The 22417-nt window shown below is 39.2% G+C and overlaps 1 protein-coding gene across 1 annotated transcript in view; it reads left to right on the forward strand.

The window, feature by feature from the left end:
- The window catches only part of col7a1 (collagen, type VII, alpha 1), a 109874-nt gene that overhangs the window by 6938 nt on the left and 80519 nt on the right, over positions 1-22417 (forward strand). Inside the window, exons 12-41 of the mRNA XM_037679872.1 lie at positions 1976-2092; positions 4254-4400; positions 4535-4660; positions 4767-4913; positions 5984-6106; positions 6254-6520; positions 6623-6766; positions 6859-6990; positions 9595-9741; positions 9891-10028; positions 10104-10253; positions 10335-10471; positions 10574-10700; positions 10791-10934; positions 12624-12793; positions 12911-12952; positions 13079-13105; positions 13699-13743; positions 13841-13960; positions 14031-14102; positions 14190-14225; positions 14302-14355; positions 15986-16060; positions 16158-16271; positions 19817-19843; positions 19935-19988; positions 20110-20181; positions 20264-20323; positions 20666-20701; positions 20787-20831. Coding sequence (XP_037535800.1) covers positions 1976-2092; positions 4254-4400; positions 4535-4660; positions 4767-4913; positions 5984-6106; positions 6254-6520; positions 6623-6766; positions 6859-6990; positions 9595-9741; positions 9891-10028; positions 10104-10253; positions 10335-10471; positions 10574-10700; positions 10791-10934; positions 12624-12793; positions 12911-12952; positions 13079-13105; positions 13699-13743; positions 13841-13960; positions 14031-14102; positions 14190-14225; positions 14302-14355; positions 15986-16060; positions 16158-16271; positions 19817-19843; positions 19935-19988; positions 20110-20181; positions 20264-20323; positions 20666-20701; positions 20787-20831 — 3095 coding nt within the window. The remainder of the gene's footprint in view (positions 1-1975; positions 2093-4253; positions 4401-4534; positions 4661-4766; positions 4914-5983; positions 6107-6253; positions 6521-6622; positions 6767-6858; positions 6991-9594; positions 9742-9890; positions 10029-10103; positions 10254-10334; positions 10472-10573; positions 10701-10790; positions 10935-12623; positions 12794-12910; positions 12953-13078; positions 13106-13698; positions 13744-13840; positions 13961-14030; positions 14103-14189; positions 14226-14301; positions 14356-15985; positions 16061-16157; positions 16272-19816; positions 19844-19934; positions 19989-20109; positions 20182-20263; positions 20324-20665; positions 20702-20786; positions 20832-22417) is intronic.

The raw sequence follows: 22417 nt of genomic DNA on the forward strand, positions 1-22417 counted from the left end.
ACACACACACACACACACACACACACACACACACACACACACACACATCTGTGTAACACATGTTGGTGACAGTGAAGGTCGTGACTGAAAGATGAGTCACTGCAAAACTGCTGATCTGAGCTGAAATACTTGGAAAGTTGTCAGAACATTTTGTGTGAACAATTTATTTCATTATGTTTGACAAACTCTTTAACACAAAAAAAAAAGCCAAACTTCCTTTGAGCTTGTTTAGTTTGTTTAATTTAATGAAAATCATAAAAGTTATTTAAAAATCAGGCTTTTTTTTTTTTGGTTTACTGACGTTCAATTTAAATGAAAAGTGTCAAGTTTCAAGATTTTTATTACGCAGTTTCAATTTTTTTTTCTTTATTCTAAAAAAATATATAATTTGAGGGTTTCAGTAGAGCACCTTGTACAACTTAGAGCATCTTTACTAATCAGCACACCTGCTCTTCATTTGGTGATTACCTCAGTTTGTCTCCTGGTTTCCTTTGTTCAGGACACAGATGCTTCTGTGTTTGCATGTGAGAGAACAAGTAGTTTCCTCTGATTCAAGCTTTTCCTTGTGGAAACTTTTATTTTTATGTTGTTGTAATAAAACCTACTAGTGTCCTCTTCTCATTTTTCTACACATTTAGGTCTTTTTTTTACGACAAATTGTAACAACATAAATGTTCCAATATATTAATTTTGATTGAAAGTGTTAGCTTTTTTAATTCAAAAGTGCACTTGAATGTGCCAGTCAAGCCCAAGCTATCAGAAGGCAAATGTTTGATGTTATTTCCTTAATATTTAACTTTTTTTTTTCATTATACAACCCATTTGATTGCTCAGTTATTTAAGTTCTTAAAGTTCATAGCAGCATACACACTCTGTACAGACGTGAGCTCAATTTAGTTGCATAGAAAACTTGCAAGCTTTGTAGAATGGATTTTATTTTTATTTTTATTGTAGTTTCTAGATTTTTTTCTGGTTTACTAGGACTGTTCAAAGTTAATCCATATCTAATATCTGGGGAGTGGTGGTGAAGAGGTTAGAGAAGATGGGCCTGCGATCAGAAAGTTGCAGGTTCAATTTCCCGGACTGACAACATCAAAATGTGGGTGGAAAAGGTGAAACATCCACACCTGCCTCCACCCTCATTTGCCCCACTCTGGGCCCTTGAGCAAGGCCCATAACCCCCTCCATGTACTCCCAAATAGAAAATGAGCCCTCGTGGCTCCTTGAGACTACCTGTATAAATAAAGTATAAATAAATAAAAATGTAAAAAAAAAAAAAAGTAGTTTTTTGACAAATTATCAACCAGCAATAAAAAAAAAAAAACCCAATTACTCTGTCTCACAATATGTAGAATCAAAGCAGTAAAAGCTTTTTATTGTTTTTTTGTTTGTTTATTTAAACGTATCCTGAAAAGGTTAGTCATGAGTGGCACGGTAGCTCAGTTGGTAGAGCTGCTGCCTCTGAGCGATAAGGTCGCTGTATCAAATCCCAGCTGGTTTCCCTTTCTGAATGGAGTTTGCATGTTCTCTCCGTGCATGCGTGGGTTTTCTCCGGGTACTCCGGTTTCCTCCCACAGATTAAAAACATGCATGTTAGGCTGATTGGTAACTCTAAATTGTCCCTAGGTGTGAGTGAGAGAGTGAATGGTTGTTGGTCTTGTTTGTCTCTGTGTGTCCATGTGAGGGACTGGAGACCTGTCCAGGGTGTCCCCCGCCTCTCGTACAGTGATATGGGCACAAGTGAAAAGGTTTTGAGAAAAGGATAATGGCTGGATGAATGATGGAAGGTTTAGTCATTTTAAAGCAGAGTCATAACAGTCAATAAGCCACAGCAAATGTATTTTTGTGTTTTGTCATAAAGCTTTCTTGAAAAATAACTCCTCATAAATTTCTATTTGATGAGCTGATAGTGAGGAACTTTTAAGTACAACATATTACTGATTTACATCCCGTTTATTTGTTGTGTTTCCCTCAGAGCGTGCAGAACTGCAGGTTCTCAATGCAGCCGTCTCCGGACCCTCATCGATCCGACTCAACTGGAGACTCATTCAGTCTGCGCTGGGGTACCGCCTGGAGTGGAGGGAGGGGGAAGGTCAGATAATCAAATCTACATGGATGTCCAGAATTGCATTTTGTTTCATTTTATTAGTTTCATCGCACAACACAATGAAATACAAGATAAATACAGATTGAAATGTAATGTATCAAATGTTAAATCATAAATAAATAAAGTGCTGTCATCATTGTATGTTCCCATACAACGATGAAATTGGCTCTCTGCATTTAATCTATCGCACCTGAGGTATACCCAGGTGGAACAGTGGGCAGCTATGTAAGTGCCCGGGGAGCAATTTAGGATTGGGTGTCCTGCTCAGAGACACCACGAGGTGTGCAGTGACCAGGGATCGAACCCAGGACCTTTGGGTCCCGAATCAGCTGCCCTGCCCCTACACCATCTCGGCCCCTGGATAAATCATGAAAACAGCATCTATGATACAAAAGACAAGTATAATAAATATAAGTATAAAATGTAGATAATTTATCCGTCTGGTCCTCAAAGTCTCCTCCATTCTTGAAATCAAGGCCTGGCAGTGCTGATTATCATTCTGATCACATATAATTATGAGTGTTTTTTTTTTTTTTTTCAAACAAGGTATGTTTATATCCTAATATCTGTTGTACAGTAGTCCCTCGCTACTTTGCAGTTCGTTTTTCGCGGACTCTCTCTATCGCGATTTTTCAAAATAAGATTGGACATGACACACAATTGGCTGATTGATGGATGAGCCGCGCGATCGGCATGGAATTTTTTATTTAAACTAAAGTATTTAAAATTATTTAGCACCTGTGTGCAGCCCACAGCTGCAGGAGAAGCTTCCTCCTGCAGCATGTCAGATCTCCGCTCTGCAGCGGAGAAGTGGGCGTGGCCGAGAGCACTGGCAGGTGGCAGAGAGCTGAGATCATGACATGCTGTGCTCTTTAAGAGCATTTCGAGTTTTTAGAAAATTGTTAGGGACATTGCAAGAGTGTAGGAAGGGTTTTAAATGCCTTAATATATATCTATATATAAATACCATAGTTCATGATCAATAATCCAGCTATTAATCCAACAATGTTCAGTCAGGTTATCTGGACTGTTTCTTTTTTGTGCTGAGACGTTTTGCCCTCCATCCAGAAGGCTTCATCAGTCTGAGGAAAAGCCAAACAAAACTGATAGTCCCCCTTCTGGATGGTCCCAACCCCCGCAATAAACGAGGGACTACTGTATATCATGGGTTTTGTTACAAGACTGTCTGCAGGGTATTGTAGTGCCGACACATCGTCTTACTTCCTGTTATAAATCCTCTTTAAAAGGTCACATCCTTAAACTCTGCTTCAGTTCAGTTTTTGAGTTATACATTTCTCAGGTTTGACCCTCGGAGCAAAGTTCTTAGCATTTCTAAGATTCTTTGAAAAATGTCCCCATCAGTCACATTTTACTCAAACATAAAAGAAAGCTCTAATAATGTTTTAAAATGAAATGGCTCATTGTTATAAAAATAATCAAATAAACAATAATCGACATAATATTTATTTTCACATTGCTTTAGCAAAAATAATGTAAAATACAGTATGTCAAATGAAAAGTAATGTTTATTTGACTAAATACTGATTCAAAGCTGAAGAAAATGTTGATTTTCTCTAAAAAAAAATAATTATAAGAAATTTGAATTGAAGATGTGGCTCGTTTTGCAGATGTTTTATTTGTTATTTGCATTTTGCATTGCCTGTTGTATGTATATTATTAATTTAAAGTTCATGAATAATTGAAGACATCTATTTTCAACAACTGCTATATTAGAGATAAAATATTAATCCTAAGCAATACAAAGTTACACCTCATAATCTGGATTTTTATCAGTTCAAATTTCCCAGTTTTTATGATGAAACAAAACAAAATAAAACAAAAAGTTATTTGGTTAATTCTTGTGAAAATTACTTAATTTCTACTTAATTTAGTAAAAACAGATTTGAACATCATCTTTTTTTAATTAAAGTCTGAACTGCTGTATCAGACAAGACTCCATTAGTCTAATTTATCATAACCTACTTTACGTGTAGTAGCTTTTCGTTGTTCATAAGGAAACTATTTTTTAATCACATTTGTTTATATTTCAGCTTCTTTATTTACATGAACAGAATGCTTTTTAATATTTACATGTAAAGTGATAAATCTAAAACCTTTAAACCTGAAGTGGTGTTTTCTCCATCAGGAGGGCGTGTTCAGAGCCTGTCCTTTCCTCGAAGCACCACGAGCTACGAGCTGACAGGCCTTCGGCCACAAACAAAATACATCTTCACCTTGTACACGCAGCTTGAAGGGCGGGAGGTGGCCACGCCCGTCTCCACTGAAGGCAGAGGTCAGCCATGAGCTCTGCACAACTTTCAGATGAACTGACGAGTCATGATGTTGTTAAACTCCTTGCACTTCTGAAGAGGATTTGTTAAAGTATATTATATGTCTTTTAAGTACCTTTTTGATTTGATGCTGCAGAGGACCAGCCGGTGGGAAGTGTGTCCAACCTGAGGGTGGTCGAGTCACTGGGAAGCATTGTCAGACTTGGCTGGACGGGTGTAACTGGAGCCACACAGTACCGAATCATCATCCTGAACACGGATGGTACGACGTTTTAATCAATTATTCTGTAGTTCATTGTTATTTGTTTTACAAAAATCCATGAAAAATAATTGTGGCTTCTGTTTCTGCATAATTAATGTCATGTCAGATGGAACAGAAAAACTCCTAACTATTCCTGGAAACCAGACGACCTTTGACCTCAAAGATCTGATAGTCGGAGTGTCGTATGGCGTCAGTGTCACAGCAGAGGTGGGAGAGAATGAGGGCGAACCCGTGACTGTCTACATCAAACCAGGTGAGCCGAGCTGTGTAGGCCTTGTGTGCTCAACTTTATATTACAAAACATGCACGTCCTTACTGTTGCCACATCCTGCATCAATAAATATGGACACTGTGTGTGTGCACGTTTGTATTGTTTTGTTCCAGGGATTTTATGAACAGCTAAAACAAACACAGACTTCTCAGCTTTTTTTTAATCATTGAAAACCTGTAGCCCCCTTCTCCATCTTTGTTTAATTCAGGGTTTTGCAACCTTTATGATCAAAAGAGCCCTTTCTGCCCTTTCGTTCAAAACCTGCTACAATTGCTATTATCAACTGGTGGTCCATGGGCCACTTTAAGTTTGTTAGAGGGAGCTTTTCTGGCCAGTAGGTGTGAAATTATAAAACTAAAAACATCTAATGATTGTTAACATTTATTGATATTTTTACATTTTGAGACAAAAGAAAAGACTGGATTCCATCCATCCATCCATCCATCCGTCCGTCCATCCATTATCTTTACCTGCTCCTTCTTTTTTGGGTCGCGGGAGTTACTGGTGCTCAAATCCAGCAGTCACTGTGTGAGAGGCGGGGGTACACCCTGGACAGGTCACAAGTCCATCACAGAAGACTGGATTCTTGTAAATAAATAAATAAATAAATAAATAAATAAATAAATAAATAAATAAATATTTTATTTTTGCCAATCTTTTAAAAACCTACAACAATGAACAGTGCAAGCATGTGTGACTTTTTTTATATTATTGTAGAGAAATTGAGTGTCCTATTTTGAAGACAACGCGTAAAGGTAAAGTGAGTATAATTTACTCTGTGTTTTATTACTAGTATCCACATATTTGCAAAGGAAAACTGCCAAAACTCATCATTTTTTGTTGTGTGTATAACATCCTATAAAATTCAGTGTCGTGTTAGTTTTGGTCAAAGCTTGAAAGAGCCGCTGCAGAGGAACCAGAGAGCCACATGTGGCTCCAGAGCCACAAGTTGCAGATCCCTTGTTTATGTAAACGCCTGTATTATGCTTGAAAATGCATTTGAAAGATTTAAACAGCATATCAACAATGGCGTTTTGCTTTTTTTGTTGCAGAACAAGAAATAAGGACAGTGAGCAATGTCAGAGTAACCAACGCAAACAGTCGGAGAATTCGAATTGCCTGGGATGGAGTTACTGGTGCAACGGGTTACAGAGTCACCTGGAAACAAGGAAACAGTAAGTCCTGTTTTGTATCGAATATTTTCAGATATTAAACCTTTTTTTTTAAAGGCTCTGAGATATGATATTTGTCTCCACCTAGTTTTGGAGCTTTTGAATACATATCTTGACAAGTATTAAAGTACTTCATGCTCTGCTCTACAGATGCAGAGCAAGCTCGTGTTCTGGGAGCAGAGGCCACAGCTTTCACCATGGACAACCTGCAGCCGGACGAGGCACTGGTAATTGGTGTTGCAGCTGTTGTTGATCAGCGTGTTGGAGAAGAGGTCACGCTGTCTGCACGGACTAACCCCTCCAGTGGAACGTTGTCTGGATTTCGCATCACAGATATCTCGGCACAGAGAATACGCATTGCATGGTCGCCGGTTTTTAGGGCAACAGGATACAAGATCACTTGGCGTCGTGATGATGGTAAAGAAGTAAATCATCCATTAGGAGCATTTCAAATATATAAGCCTTATATAGATTGGTATTGTAAAAGATAAACATTAAGATGCTTCCTGTTTGGTGCAGGACTTGAAACAACTCGTACCGTAGCGTCCAGCGTTTCTTCCTACACTATTGATGGTCTTCAGCCGAACTCAGCCTACACTGTCCAAGTTTCTGCCCTGGCTGGCTCTCGAGAGGGAACTCCTTCCATTCTGAATGTTAGAACAGGTATTTTAAGAAAAAAGCAACTGATGCTTTTCAGAATATCTTTGCTGTGAATAAGTGAGAAATGCTGTATTTGGTTCTGTCATGACCTGCAGAATTAGACCAGTCAGTTGTTGGGACCGTGACATCTTTGCAAGTCCAGGAGACCCTAGGAGAAGTTATCCGAGTCACTTGGGTTGGTGTGCAGGGAGCAACAGCTTATCGCATCTCTTGGAGGAGAACAGATGGTTCGTTTCATTTTAGTTGGCCTATTCATCATGATGCTGTCCTCACAAAGTTTGTGCTCCTTTTCCTCTCTTTTCTTAAATTTTGATCATTCGTCAGATCCAGAGTTATGTCCCAAACAAACTCTGGTCAACCAATAATGTGACCTCACAGTTCAGAAACACTGAGGGCGTTTTGCATGAATGTTTACAAAGCAGTCACACTATTGTGATCTATTTATCTTCCGTACATTTTTTTTTTTTTTTTGGTGTGATTCTTGTCCCACAATTTCCAAGCTATTTTAACAAATCATATCAAAATATTCAGCTCTTTCAGGACAATCCTGTTATGACTTTTGGTATTGGTGCAACTTTAACTTTTTAAAATATTTAACCTTTTCTGACATTTTTTTCTCATAGAAAATGAATTGAGCTCATTTTGCATCCTTCATATCTTTAGATCTGTTTACAACCTTTTACTGCTCCTTTCACATTTTGTTCTGCTTCAGCTTCTTTCAGCTTCCTTGTGCAAAATTAAACATTTTTTCAGCTACTTTCAGCAGTTTTTTCAGCTGTTTTGTTCTTCTTTCAGCTTCTTTTGGCTAACTACAACTTTTTGTGCGTCTTCTAACTTTTTTATGCTAATTTCAACTTGTTATGCTTCTTTCAGCTGATTTCTGCAAGTTTCAACTTTTTCTGCTACTATTTAGTTGTTTCATGCTAATTTAAACTTTGTCATTTAATTCCACTTTTTTTGCATTCAATTCATCTTTTTTCAGCTTAATTGAGCAAAAATGTGCTCTCTCCACTTCCTTGTTGTAATTTCAGTTTCGTTCTGTCTTTTAGCTTATTTTCAGCAGTTTTTTGCTAATTTAATCTTTTTTCAGATAATTTCCAATTTTTCATGCTCATTTCTGCTCCTTTCAACAAACACGTGTTCCTTCTGCTAATTTAAGCTTATTCTACGTTTTCAGCTACTCTATTTTTTTAGCATTTTCAGCTGTTTTCAGATAAATTCAAGTTTTCATGTTAATTTTTGCTACTTTCAGCTTATTTAACTTCTTTCTGTTAATTTCAGCTTGTTATGCTTCTTTCAGCTTTTATTCTGCTAGTAAACCTTTTCCTATTTCAGATAATTTTTAGCTGTTTTCATGCTAAATTAGCTTTTTTTAGCTAATTCCCAATTTTTTAAAACTCATCTCAGTTCTATTCACTTCCTTTTTGTAGTTTAAGCTTCTTTCTTCTTGTTCAGCTAATTTTCAGCATTTTTTTTTGGCTAGATTCAGCTTTTGAAGGTAATTAAAAAAATGTTGTGCTAATTTCTGCTTATTTCAACCTAATTCAGCAAATATGTGTTTTTTCTGCTACATTTCAGCATGTTTTTGTTTTTCAGCAAGTTCTTGATTTGAATTGACTTGACACTGCATTTTTGTAGGAAATGCATTTTCTCGAGTTTTCTTTAAATTCATTTCAGAGTCAGAGTCAGAGTCAGAGTTTCTTTATTGTCATTCGCACCTCATGTGGTACATGTGGTGGAGCGAAATTATGTACACAGGGTCCCAGTTACATCCAACAATAAAATGTATAAGAAAAACAGTAATAACATCTAAGATATGAACTAAGAAAAACATCAACTAAATATACACTAAGCACTCATAACATAAAACATTGAACATCAGCACAAACATGAACATGAGTCTGTGAGCAGATGTGCACGCATGAACACATCAACATTGAAACAGATCAGCAGCAACATGAAACAGATCAGCAGCAACATGATATGGTTTTTCACAGTGATTATTCTAGTTAGAGATTCATGAGTCTAACAGCCTCAGGGTAGAAGCTGTTCCTCAGTCTAGTGGTTCTACACTTAATGCTCCTTAACCTCCTTCCTGAGGGGAAGATTCAGATTCTCTACACGCATTAACTCTCACCTCTTCTCGCTCTCTGACCTTCTCTACACTGCTTCCTGCAACTTTCTCCACTCTACTGCCAAGTTTCTGTCCATACTACTCCGGGCAAAGGTGAAAGTATATTAACTGTAGCTGCCTGACCCTAAACAGACTGGACCAATCTACAGTCCCAGAGCCAGAAAAAGACCAGACTATATGGGCCCCTTTCATGGCAACCATTTTGATTTGAAAAAGTAGAGAAAACACAGGTGGGCATTCAAAACCCACACAGTCGTGTTGATTTCAATCATGATGAAGCCATTCAGATGTATCCCAATTTGTCTGAGCTGTGTCAGTGTCAGGGGTGCCATGGGGGAGGAACATAAAAATGGCAGCCCTCTAATTAAACCCCTACCAGCCAGATTCATCTTCTTGAGTCCTAAGACAGAGAAAATGTGTTGAGTGGCTCTGCCCTAGATTGAACTGGTTATCCGTCCCAGTTAATGATAAGGTGTGGAAAGTCATGTTTGAGTTTTGAGTCATTTCTTTCTTTATGTGTTTAATCCAGTAAAACAGCCGAAAAAAATACAACTCAACTTACTATAAAGTACCTACGCTGAAATTTAGGTTAAGACCTTAAAATATAAAGAAACACATTTAACTGTTAGGAATTGTTTCTGCAGAAAGTGAGTTTGTTCTAACACAACTTCTTGTCTGTTTGTGGTTTGTGTTGTAGGTGGTGAAGAGAGGAGCCAGCTGGTGGGTGGAGATGTGGCAGCAGTGGATCTGGACCAGCTTGACCCTGGAGTTCAGTATGAGGTGCAGGTCAAGGCTTTAGTTCAAAACAGAGAAGGAACCCCTGTTTTTGCCACGATCACCACACGTGAGTCCGTGTTCCTGTACTCAGATGTTACTGCAGTAATACTCAGATGTGTTTCTGATCACCTTCACAAATGTTGAATATTATCAGATATTTTGTAATATAGTCTGAGCATTAAACAATGTGCTGTTGCGGTCTCGTTCTTTAAACAGCTGGTTATAACACCCGGCCTCCCTCACTCCCAACCACGACGCTACGAGCAACAGAAGTTACCCATGATTCTGTGCGGCTTGACTGGGCTTTTGTTCCAGGCACAACAGGGTACATCCTCCAGTGGAAAGAGGAGACGGGTGAGAACAAGTTTTAGATTAAATTCAGACTTTGTTAATGTAGTTGTTATAATTTTATCTGCTAATGTTCATCAGACGTTGGCCGAGGCTTGTCTGTTAGTCTTCCTCCGTCGTCCAGCTCATACCTGGTGACCGGTCTGCGTCTGGGCCGGCGATATAGATTTACCATACAGCCCACTTTTTCAAGCGGACTGGCAGCAGAGACCTTTGTAGATGAACGCACTGGTAACGCACGTCATCTAATCCATCGTACTTTCCACACGCATACACACCTGATAGTTACTATCCAAAGTGTTTCATCCACAGTGTGTCTGGGTGGACGTCTCGATGTGGTGTTTCTGGTGCCTGCTTCTACCGATCGGATTGATCTGGAAAGACCTCTGCGTGAACTCCTCACAAGTGTAGCGGGGTCACTCGCCACTATCGGACCCAGAGACTCACAGGTATTTTTGACTATAAGTCCCAGTTCATCGTGGGTAGTTACAAAGCAGATATCACATTCAACTGATCCATCAATCTAATCATGTACTTTTGTTTTTTTTAAGGTAGGGGTTGTCGTTTATGGCTTCAGACCCAAAATATGGTTCCTGCTCAATCGTCATACCAGATCTGACACGCTGCTCCAAGAAATCCAGTCCACACCCTATGATGAAAGCCCAGGGAGTAACATTGGTCAGCCATTTTTTTCTCTTCTCCGTGACAGTCTCTGTGCAAACACTTGTGTGTTGTAGAAGTCGTGACGCTGAATTTCTCCTCTTCTAGGTGAGGCGGTGACTTTCGCTCGTCAGTACCTGCTGATCCCCTCAGCTGGACGGAGACCCCGGGTGCCTGGTGCTGTCGTCATCATCGCTGACAGAAAGTCTGTCGACAACCTGACCCTCGCAGCCAACAGTCTGAGAACTGCAGGTGTGGAGCAGCTGAACGTCTGGTCAAAGTTTAGAACTATGCAAAAATTAACATAGATGTAACGATCTATCACCGAGTGAGTGAAGTTAGGAGAGTTTAGTTTATGGATATCATCTTAAAAGTTATTCTCTGTTGCTAATAGTAATTTGTGCTTGTGTCACTTGTATTTATGTGAGCTGCAACAACATGTAGGCATTCATTGCTCAAGTTCAAGTATCTTTATTGACATTCGCATCACATGTGGTACATGAGGTGGAATGAAGTTGTGTACTCAGGGTCCCAGTTATGCCCAAAAATAGCAAAAAAAGACAAAGTATAAAAAGAAACAGTATATAAGGATCTAAGATAAACGCTAAACAGTGTGCTAAAGAATCTAAGATATATTCTAAACACTAATAATGTAAATAATACGGTGTAATAAGCAATAGCCCAATTATTTACATTATTAGTGTTGGCGTACATCTTAGATATTTTAGCGTATATCTGAGTGTATATCTTAGATCCTTATATATTGTTTCTATCTAACATCTACACTCCAGTAAGAGCACTCCGGTCTACCAACCAGTTCCTCTTAGATGTCCCCAGATCCAAACTGAAATCCAGACGTGATCGGGCTTTTGCGGTTGCTGCTCCTAAACTGTGGAAGAGTTTACCTGAGAATTTAAAGACCGTTCAGACTGTCGAGACGTTTAAATCTTTGCTTAAGACTCATCTGCATTCCTTGGCATTTGATCCATGCAGAGTCTGAGAACAAATTTTGAGCTGATTTTTATTGTTGTTGTGTATTTACTGTTAACTTTCTTATGTTTTTGAGTGGCACTAGATGCATTTTTTACTCTTTTTATCCGTCTTATCTGTAAAGCACTTTGGTCAGCTTTTGTTGTTTTTATGTGCTATAGAAATAAATTGACATTGACATATTTATACTTTTTCAACATTCAACGTTCAACATTCCTTTAGCCACAAAAACTATAAGAATAACCTTTGCACAATGGATAAACCCGATAGTTTTATAGGCTCATTCAGTTTTTTGCACAGATCTGACCTTCCAGTTTTAAAGTTGATTTCTTTCTAAAAACAAGTAAAATATTTTTGATGTACTTTCCATTTAAACTGAAAATGTGTGCATTTAAAAAAAAAAGTTTACAGTAAAGTTTAATAATTTGTTCACACCAGCACCTTCAGTCCTTCAGTTTATTACACAGGTTTATACAAATTTAAAAACTAATGCCAAACAATAATTACTGTATATTTTGTATAGAAGATGAAATATAGTTCTTTCAATGCATTTTGCACACTTCAAAACATGGTTTTAAAAGCAAAATAAAGTTTTAGATTTTGCTTACCCCCACCCCACACACACACAAATACACTTTTTTATATATATATATATATTTTTTTTTTACAAATTCAGACTTTTGAATGCCAAACTAAAAATTTAGCAGTTCTGGTCTCTAGATAAATAATTGGTGCATTATGTCAAACTAGCTTCAGTAGAATTTTTTTTTTATTATCATTTTATTCTGAATTCTGTCTATTGTCATATTATCCTTATTCTATGATTTAGGCTTCTTTTATGCAGATAAATGTTCTTCAAACGGATCATAAGCCTTTGAAGGTACTTGTTGGACAAATAAGCCCAACAAATACATTGTGTGACTCAGCCGTGTTGGTCTGGATGTGTGTAAGGTGTGACGGTGCTGGCTGTGGCCATAGACCAAGCAGACACGGAGGAGCTGCGTCGAGCTGTGACGGACCGCAGCACCCAGAACATCCTGTATACTCCAGATGCAGCTCAGCTCAACTCACTACATGCTGACTTGGCAGACTTGCTGTGTGGTATCGCCAGAATACCAGAGGTCAGAAATAATCTGGAAAATCTTTTTTTATTATTAGTCATGTCAAAAAGATGCACCACAAATGAAAACTTGCTTTATTCATGCAGAGATTTGTTTATCCTGCTCTGCTTTGTTTAGACGTCTCCAGGATCAGACCAGTGCACCGTCCAGTGTCCTCGGGTGAGTTAAGTTTAGAGATTTAAAATCGGACTCAATTTTTTCTAACGGCAGATTTTCAGTCAGGAAGAAAACAGACTTGTATTATTTTTGCCTAAATGAATGTTTATTGTCACTCGTGTCTTTTAGGGTGAGAAGGGCGACCGTGGTGAGCAGGTAAGGTCACTTCAACACTACAGCAGTGATCGGTGCTTACAAAATGTGCCCCAAAATTGAAACACTAAATTGACTTGTAAATCATTTTATTCACTCACAGAACTGACCAGGGTCTGCTTGTGTGTGCACGTGTGCGCATGCAGTGTTTGTGTGTGCTCTATTAAAATATTTTAGGAACCAGTGGTCAGATTTTATTAAGTAATCATTAGATGTGAACGAACAACTGATGAACTTTTGAAGTCAACTTGATTCCCACCACAGCTAAGTGGCTTCAGCATTTAAAAAAATGCCTTTAACTCTGTCATTTTTCACCTTTTATTTAGTGTGGTAGTAGCTGAGAGTCATTCACAACACATACTTTGAGCACCAACAGCTTTCACAACATCTTTGTTCAAAACTTTTGCATGCAGCTTTCAAGAAATGCTACTTTCAGTAAAAAAGGATGATTGATATTATAGCTATTGTTTTAAAGAAACAAAACTATTATGCTCATTTAATGATTGTGTTTCAGTTTTTTTTTATCCCACAGCTTTCATAAAAGTTAAAACGTTCTTCATGTTTGCGTTTTTTTGGGGGGTTTTTTTGTTCCCCAGGGGGAGAGGGGTAGAGATGGTGCAGATGGACGCAAGGGGGAGCCTGTGAGTCAATTTAGACAGAGACGTTTATCATTCTGTTATTATAAAAATATAAATAGTGCATGATAACAATGTGTTCACTGATGTTTACATGATGAAGGGTCGTGATGGTTTGCCAGGGAGGGAGGGCCCCAGAGGTCCTGAAGGACGACCTGGTCCACCGGGACAGTCAGTCCCCTTCGACCCCTCTCTGGGGGTTAAAGGGGGAAAGGGGGAGAGAGTAAGTACAACTAATTTAAAGTATGCTAACAACACAAACTTGTTAAATTAATGACATCTTTTTGTTTCAGGGTTTTCCTGGTGTTGATGGAAATCCAGGGTTACCGGGACGACCAGGTGCTCCTGGAAATGCAGGTGTCCCAGTAAGTAAAGCTACTAGAATCAACAGACTGCACATTTTTATGTTCTTCATGTAGTGTGAAAGTTACGTCTCTTTTGTCACCCTGTAGGGCTCACAAGGCCTTCCTGGAGTCAGAGGAAGCCCAGTGAGTAATCATCTGACCTGCAGACCACCCAGTTGATGTCTTAACACGGTTTTGAACGTTTTATCTGTCGTTTTAGGGTGAACCAGGTGGACAGGGGCCGCTGGGACCAAAGGGGGATAGAGGTGAAAGGGTGAGATGAAACGTTTCTTGTTCACTGTCGTTTATTTAAATGGCACCAAATCCGAGCAAAAGCTGTTCCCCAGAAAACGAGTTCAGAACAGATCCAGATTCAAATCTAATTACAGTCAATTCAATCCACAAACAGCAAATTGTAAAATACTCATTGTAAAAGTTATCTATGTAAGTAAGCCAGCAGATTTCTTTAAATCTACTTCTGCACAGTCATCCTGAAATAATATTTTAAACTCTATTCTGTATTTGACAGCTAAAATAGGAGAAACATGATCTTTCCTAAGCCTCGGAGTTCTAGCAGCAGCATTTTGGATCAACTGGACATTTAGAAAGTTTTTCAGGCATCCCGATGATAAAGAATTATCTAGCCAAGAAGAGATAAGTCCACTGACCAGTTTTTACCACATAATCTTTGGCCAAGAAATGTCTAATTCTCATAAATTATTGCACAAGTAGAAAAAAGCGGTCCTGGTAAAAAAAAAATTATTATGTTAGTCAAAAGACATATCCTGAACAAAAGTAACACCAAAGTTTTTTACATTAGAACTGAAGGACAAATATATGTCATTCAGAAGACGTGAAGGTTGCAAAGTTTGTTCATGAAACAGTCAGGTTAAAAAAAAAACAACAACACAACTGTATTTTGTCAGAATTTACAAGTAGACATTGAAGAATCATCCAGGTTTTTATGTCTCTAAGACATTCTTGTAATCTAAGTAACTGATTGGCTTCATCATGCCTCGTGGATAAATATGTCATTATATGAGTGTCATTGACAAAACAATTAAAATGTATCTTCTGCTGCCTAATCATTTTAACTAATGGAAGCACATATGAAGTAAAGAGCCCTAGTCAAAGCACTGAACCCTGAGGAACTCCTTGACTTAGTCTAGTACATGAAAATGATACATTGTAACAATGAACAAACTGAAATCTATCATATAAATATGTACAAGTATTACAGTACCCTGAGATGACTTCTGTTGTGATTTGGCATTATATACAGTGCCATGCCATGCCATGCCATGCCATACCATACCATACCACTTTATTTATAAATCACTTAAAACAGCAACAAGGCCAACCAAAGTGCTGTATAGCAGAAAAAAAAAACAAGCAAAGGACACAGGATAAAATACATAGGTCAAAATAGATAAAGATAATAACTAAATGACTAACATTGTAGAGACAAGTTAAAACAAAGTCACACATTGTCAAAAGCCAGGGAGTAAAAGTGTGTTTTTAAATGTGACTTAAAAACAGTGAGAGTGGGAGCCTGCCTGACATGTCATTCCACAGTCTTGAACCTGCAACAGAGAAAGCTCTGCCACCTCTGAGCTTACGACGAGTGCCTGGAACCACTAGGAGCATCTGATCTGCTGACCTCAGAGAGCGCTGTGGGACATATGGCTGCAGCAGATCAGCGAGATAAGAGGGGGCAGAACTGTTCAGAGATTTAAAAACATACAGGCAGGGCACAGAGGACGTGATCACGACAGAAGTATTTTAAAATGAATTTGAAAATGAACCAGAGCTATATAAATATACTGACTTGACTTGACTTGAATTGAATTACACGTATATGGGGAGAAATTTGTGCTGGCTTGAAACTGTCCGTGATCTTACAGGGTGAGCCAGGCTCAGCTGTATCTGGAGGGGGTCTTCCAGGAAGGAAAGGAGAACCAGGCATCCCAGGAATACCGGTACAATACAAATTAATGAGCAACACTGGCACAATATGTACATTTGGAAAGAAAAGAATAGGTGACATTTGCATAATTCTGCAATGCATGCATTCAGGGTACTCCAGGTCGACCAGGCAGTGACGGGGCCAAAGGATCTCACGGAGTTTCAGGGACACCAGGTCAGGATGGTCGCCCAGGCATACCGGGAGCTCCGGGAGTTTCCATCAAGGTTTGTCACCAATGCACGCAGTTTTTTAATTAATGATATTGACAACATATCTGCTATTTGTCCAACCTGTAGCTGAACTATTCTTATTTATAAACATGCAAAATATAGACAATGACTTAAAATACAATTAGTCTTTTTTTTTCTCAAACTAAACTCTGCTGCTGTGTAAGAAGAACGCACAAATAAAACAATATTTAATACTTTCAAATGCATAGCAACAGTTACATTATATTACAATAAATTGTATATTTCATGGGCAGGTTTACATGTGCTGATGGTAATTGCATGTTCCCACTGTAGGGTTTTAATTTGGGCTCAAATAAAGATTCTTAATTTTGTCCTTAGGATGAACGTGTTACTGTCAGATTTACGCACATGGTGGTAGCACTGAGCTGTCTCTGCATTTTCAGTGAAGGTTCACCAGCTCTTATAAATTAGAGTAATTTTTTTGTTTGTTTATTTAAGGACTTAGATGGGTCTGATAAAGATTAACTGTGCTTAAAATATACATCACAAAGATAAAACTCTTATGTGCAACATGTTTTTTATGTAACTTTTTCCTTGCCCATATAACAACATTTTATCTTTTTGTTGTTTTTAGGTCGTAAAATCTTAATTGTATACTTGAAATCAATACTGAGGGTATTTTAGTGCATGCACTTTCTTATAATTAATCTATTTGTAGTGCAAATTATGATATTTAGTCTGTTTGCCACTAACACAACTGCACAAAACATTTTGTTGTGTGCAATAATTACAGAAAGGTGGCTGATGTCCATCATCAACTATCCTGCTCTGATTTCATGTTTGTTGTTTTGCATGTTGTAAAATTCAGCTAGTGAAAGGATGCACACCATGCTCCCATTTTCAAGATTCAAGTTTCTTTTACCAGGGTGTAATAATGAACAAACCAAACAAGGAGCAATTAAAGTAATTAATAGGAGTGAAAATATGAAAATAAATAAACAAAGGTACTAGTGCAGTTGTCACAATGTTCATACTAAAGTGTCAGTGGCCAGCTTTGATTCAGAAAAAATATCCAGATCTATATCCGTCCTTATCGCTCCTTTTGCAGCTGAATTTTTTAGAAGGTTCTCTTCTAGTCAAGAGTTTTTCTCATGCTGCACAGTGAGACGCAGTCTTCTTTGATGAGAGTCTGCAGACTATGCACAACTGCACACAAGGCCAATGGAGCTCAGGCTAACACAGCAAACCAATAAAAAATACACACACTGAACAAAAATATAAATGCAACACTTGTTTTGGCTCTCATGAGCTGAACTCAAAGATCTAAGACTTTTCAGATGTACATAAAAGGTGATTTTCTCTCAAATATTATGCACAAATTTGTGCAAATCTGTGTTAGTGAGCACTTCTCTATAACCCATCCATCTCACAGGTGTGGCATATGAAGATAGTGATTCGACAGCACGATTGCTGCATAGGTGCGCCTTAGGCTGACCACAATAAAAGGCCGCAGTTTTATCACAGCACAATGACACAGATGTTCCAAGTTTTGATGGAGCGCAGCAAAGTCCACCAGAAACGTTGCCCGTGAATTGAATGTTCATTTCTCCACCGTAAGCCATCTCCAAAGGCATTTCAGAGAATTTGGCACAGCATCCAACCGGCCTCATGAAAGTTCATGTAAAATGTTAACAAAAACAAAAGTCCTTTATTGTCCAAAGTTCAAAGACCAGTATTGGATTTTGTACCTGGATGACTGAGCATGAACTTTGATGTCTTGAACCATTTTGGCTGTGGCTGCCTGCCTGGGAGTAGTCGACAGGGGGACAGGATAGACCCCAAACCATCTTATCACCAGCAAACTGGTTGGTCCACTAAAAGAGTGTACTGCTTAGTGGCAAAAACAGTTTACTTGGGACTCCTCAGACTGATGAAGCCCTCTGGATATTGGGCGAAATGTCTTTCCACAAAAAATGAAACTGTCCAGATGACTTGAGTGACCATTATTGGATTTTGTACTTGGATGATTGAGCATGAACTTTAATGACAAAAACAAAAGTGTTTATATTTTTGTTCAGTGTATGTTTGCTTGGGGCAGCACAGTGGCACAACTGGTAGAGCTGCTGCCTCTCAGCGAGGTTATCCTGGTTCAAATCCAGGTCCGGGGGCCTTTCTGGGTGGAGTTTGCATGTTCTCTCCGTGCATGCGTGGGTTTTCTCTGGGTACTCTGGTTTCCTCCCACAGACCAAAAACATGCATGTTAGGCTGATTGGTAACTCTGAATTGTCCCTAGGTGTGAGTGAGAGAGTGAATGGTTGTTTGTCTCTATGTGTCCCTGTGATGGACTGGGGACCTGTCCAGGGTGTCCCCCGCCTCTCGCAAAATGATGGATGGACATGGGCACCAGCGACCCCTACGACCCAAAACGGAAGAAGTGGGTAAAGATAATGGATGGATGGATTTGTTTGCTTGTTCTCTGTTCAGTTATGAATAGCTACTGATCCCTTGTTATTTATTTATTTATTATTAACCTTTATTTAACCAGGCAAATCCCACTGAGATCACAGATCTCTTTCGCAAGGGAAGCCTGGGCCTGAAGGCAATCTAACATTCATGTGGACTGTGGGAGGAAACCGAAGTATCCAGACACACACACAACGCCCCCCCCCCCCCCCCCCCCCCAAAAAAAAAAAAAAAAAAAACAGGAGGAGAACATGCAAACTCCACAAAAAAGACCCCAGGTCTAAACCAGGGATTGAAACATGGACCTTCTTGCTGTGAGACAACAGTGCTCACTACATATTAGGCTGATTGGTAACTCTAAATTGTCCCTAGATGTGAGTGAGAATGTCAACAGCCAGTTGGACTGCTGATCTGTCAGTCACAATTATATTCCAAGTTCTCTGTCAGTTTAGGTTCAAAACTAAACTGCCTTATTGGTCCATTTTTCAACTTTTGTTTTTAGAGGCTTACGTGAGCATTGGTTCCTAATTTATTTTGAATGATGAGAGCAATTATTTCTTTTAAACCTACCTTTAATAATTCAGTCCTGGTCCCCTGGATCCTCTGCTCTTCATGCTTGTGATGATTTCCTGCCCTAACATGCTTGATTAAATTATCTGGCCATTTAACAGCTTGCGCAGAGCTTGATGACAAGCTGATGAAAACGGTCATTTACATTAAGTGTGTTGGATTTGAAACATGACTAAACTGTGCAGGACAGTGGGCTCCAAGGTTCAAGATTTGAAACAACTTTGCTAATATGCTCATTATGTATTTCATAACCTTCAGGGTTTTTAACTCCTGTAAACATGGGAAAACCAATTATTATTAAAGAACAGGTTTGATTTCTGAGTTGACTTCATCTTTTAAACATTTAAACAGGTACAACTATGTTTCATCAGGTCTTCATGTGTTCATGTGAGATTCTTGAAATGATGTAAAAAGAAGACGGTTCCAATCTAATGTCTGTCTGAGTGTGGGTTGTTCTCACTTGTCTCATATGAGGTTTTTTTTTTTTTTTTATTCCTCTTGTCCGTTTTTCATCAAGACTCACTCTGCTTCTTTCTTCCCCACAGGGGGATAAGGGCAGTCCAGGAGAGAGGGTGAGCCACATCATCACCAACTTGTCCTCTCTGTGCGCTCATGGAGCTCACGAGCGTAATGATTTTAGCTCTCATCTGTCTTTGCTGACAGGGACCTTCGGGAGTGGGAAGTGGGGTGGCTGTGAAGGGCGAGAGGGGCTCCCCTGTAAGTGCCTGCAGTCACCAACGATGTGCTGACATGTTTTATTTAACTACTGAACAAGTTTGTGTACAGCAGGGGTAAATTTAGCATTTACTAATAATGCTATTGTTATTATTATTATCAGGGAATTCCAGGAACTCCAGGAACATCAGGCGCTAGAGGGCCACTGGGACCTCAGGGCAGCAAAGGAGAAAAAGTATCTGCAAAATGATTTGATTACAGAATGCCCGAGCAACATAAAATGTCTGTTTTAAGTAACAAGTAGTTGTTGGTTTCAGGGTGATGAAGGTGCTGGACTGCCTGGACCTCCAGGAAAGCAAGGAGAACCTGGGGACCGGGTACGTTGACCACATGGCAGATTGTAAAGGATTCCTGATGGGACTTTTTGATGATCCACTTATCCTGTTAAAGCACAGTTCAGCCTTTCAAGGATGCACAATGCAAACTTTATTTCTAGTGGTACCTCTGTTTGGATCAATGATGAGCAGTAATTCGGCCTGACCAGGTTCAGAAGCAGTTTTTTTGATTCATCATCATCATCTAGTAGCTCCGTCGGGCTAAAGGCTGATATATGTACCACGGCATCAAACATGTGATCCAGTCTGAGCACCTAACTTAGCAAGATTAAGACCCAGGGTGCCTGGTTGGGTTTTGATGGGAGCATGTTTCTAATGTTTTAGGGTCTGCGTGGGCCTGCAGGTGAACTTGGCAGCAAGGTAAGACACAGGTAAGAATAACAATTTCTGATGCAAGCTGGAAAAATAAAAACAATGATTTCTGGTACTGTCTTTGTCTGGGCAGGGTGACCGAGGTCAGCCGGGTGAGCCTGGGACTCGAGGAGACAGGGTGAGTAATTTTACATGAGCGAGTCGAGTTAGTGCACGTCTGCGTGCATGCATGCACAAGTGTCTGCTGCACAATGACTGTGGTCCTATTCACAAACACAGAAGCAGGTTTAATTATTGTTTACAGAAAGCAGAGGAGTCGTGAAGGGGAAATTAAATTAAAAGACTCAAACAGTTTTTATCTATTTGTGCTTTTAATATTTTTTTCAAAAGCTTGATGAGCCTGAGGAAAAGGGTCAGAATTAGATAAAGGACTTTTCATTCAGATTAATTGCAGACGTGAACTTCAACATGAATCACATTTTTACTCATTTTATAACAATTGTATTATTTACACTGATAAACAGGGTTTAAATTATATTTAAAAAAATACCAGAATGACTGGAGAGATTTTATAAAAACTCTCAGAAAGTAATCATTGAATATAGACAGCTCATTAACTTTTGCCGTCAACTCAATTGAAGATGGCCGACACAGCTAAACAATCTTATAAAACACCAACATCACTAGAACTGTCTTGTATGTAGCGATGGACACATGATGCTGAGGCTGCGGAGCTTGTGTCACTTCTCCTGAAGCAGTGATTCATGACCCCGTGTCGGAGCTTGAATCGAACACCACCGTCGAAATGACGCTCGAGGCTTCGGACGTCATCGCTGCTTCATTTCGCTCTTCACTGGCTCAGAAAGTTTCACTGCGTTCTGAGCCAATCACAGTTTTACAGGTTCAAACGCTTTTGGTGCTACACAAGCTATTTAGGACACGTCATTATTCTTAAAGAAAAACGATGGTTTGTAAGAAGATAAAGTTTTGGAAAGTAAATTAAGTATAGTTTGGTGATATTCAGTAAACTGAGTTCAAAGGTTTGGGATCAATTTGATCATATTCCAACAAGTAAGTTTTAGTGTTTCCTACCTACAATTTGTGTTTTGATGATTTAATTGGTGGCGCAGGTGGTAGAGCTGCTGCCTTGCCCTGGTTCAAATCTTGGCTGGGGACCTTTCTGGGTGGAGTTTGCATGTTCTCTCCGTGCATGCGTGGGTTCTCTCCGGGTACTCTGGTTTCCTCCGACAGACCAAAAACATGCATGTTGGGCTGATTGGTAACTCTAAATTGTCCCTAGGTGTGAATGAGAGAGCAAATGGTCATCTTGTTTGTCTCTATGTGTCCCTGTGATGGACTGGAGACTTGTCCAGGGTGTCCCCCACCTCTCGCACAGTGATAGCTAGACATGGGCCCCAGTGACCCCTGCGGCCCGAAAAGGAAGAAACGGGTAAAGATAATGGATGGATGGATAATTGTATTTTCTTTTTAAAATAGGTCACAGTTACTGTATTACAACTTGTAGTTGTTTGCTCTGCACACACGAGTTGTCTTGCAGTAACGCTCGTGAGGTTGCAGTGACGCCAGTTGTCCACCAGGTGTCTCTGTCATGGACGCTTTGAAGCTTCACGTCTTTATATCCAGGAACATTCATATATATAATAATAATAATAATAATGTCATCACAATGTCAGCACTGTATGTTTCCATACAATGGCGAAATTAGTCTCTGCATTTAACCCATCCACCACCAGGTGGTGCAGT

The sequence above is a fragment of the Nematolebias whitei genome, chromosome 7, assembly GCF_014905685.2.
Source record: "Nematolebias whitei isolate Nwh7 chromosome 7, NemWhi1, whole genome shotgun sequence".
Lineage (NCBI taxonomy): Eukaryota > Metazoa > Chordata > Actinopteri > Cyprinodontiformes > Rivulidae > Nematolebias > Nematolebias whitei.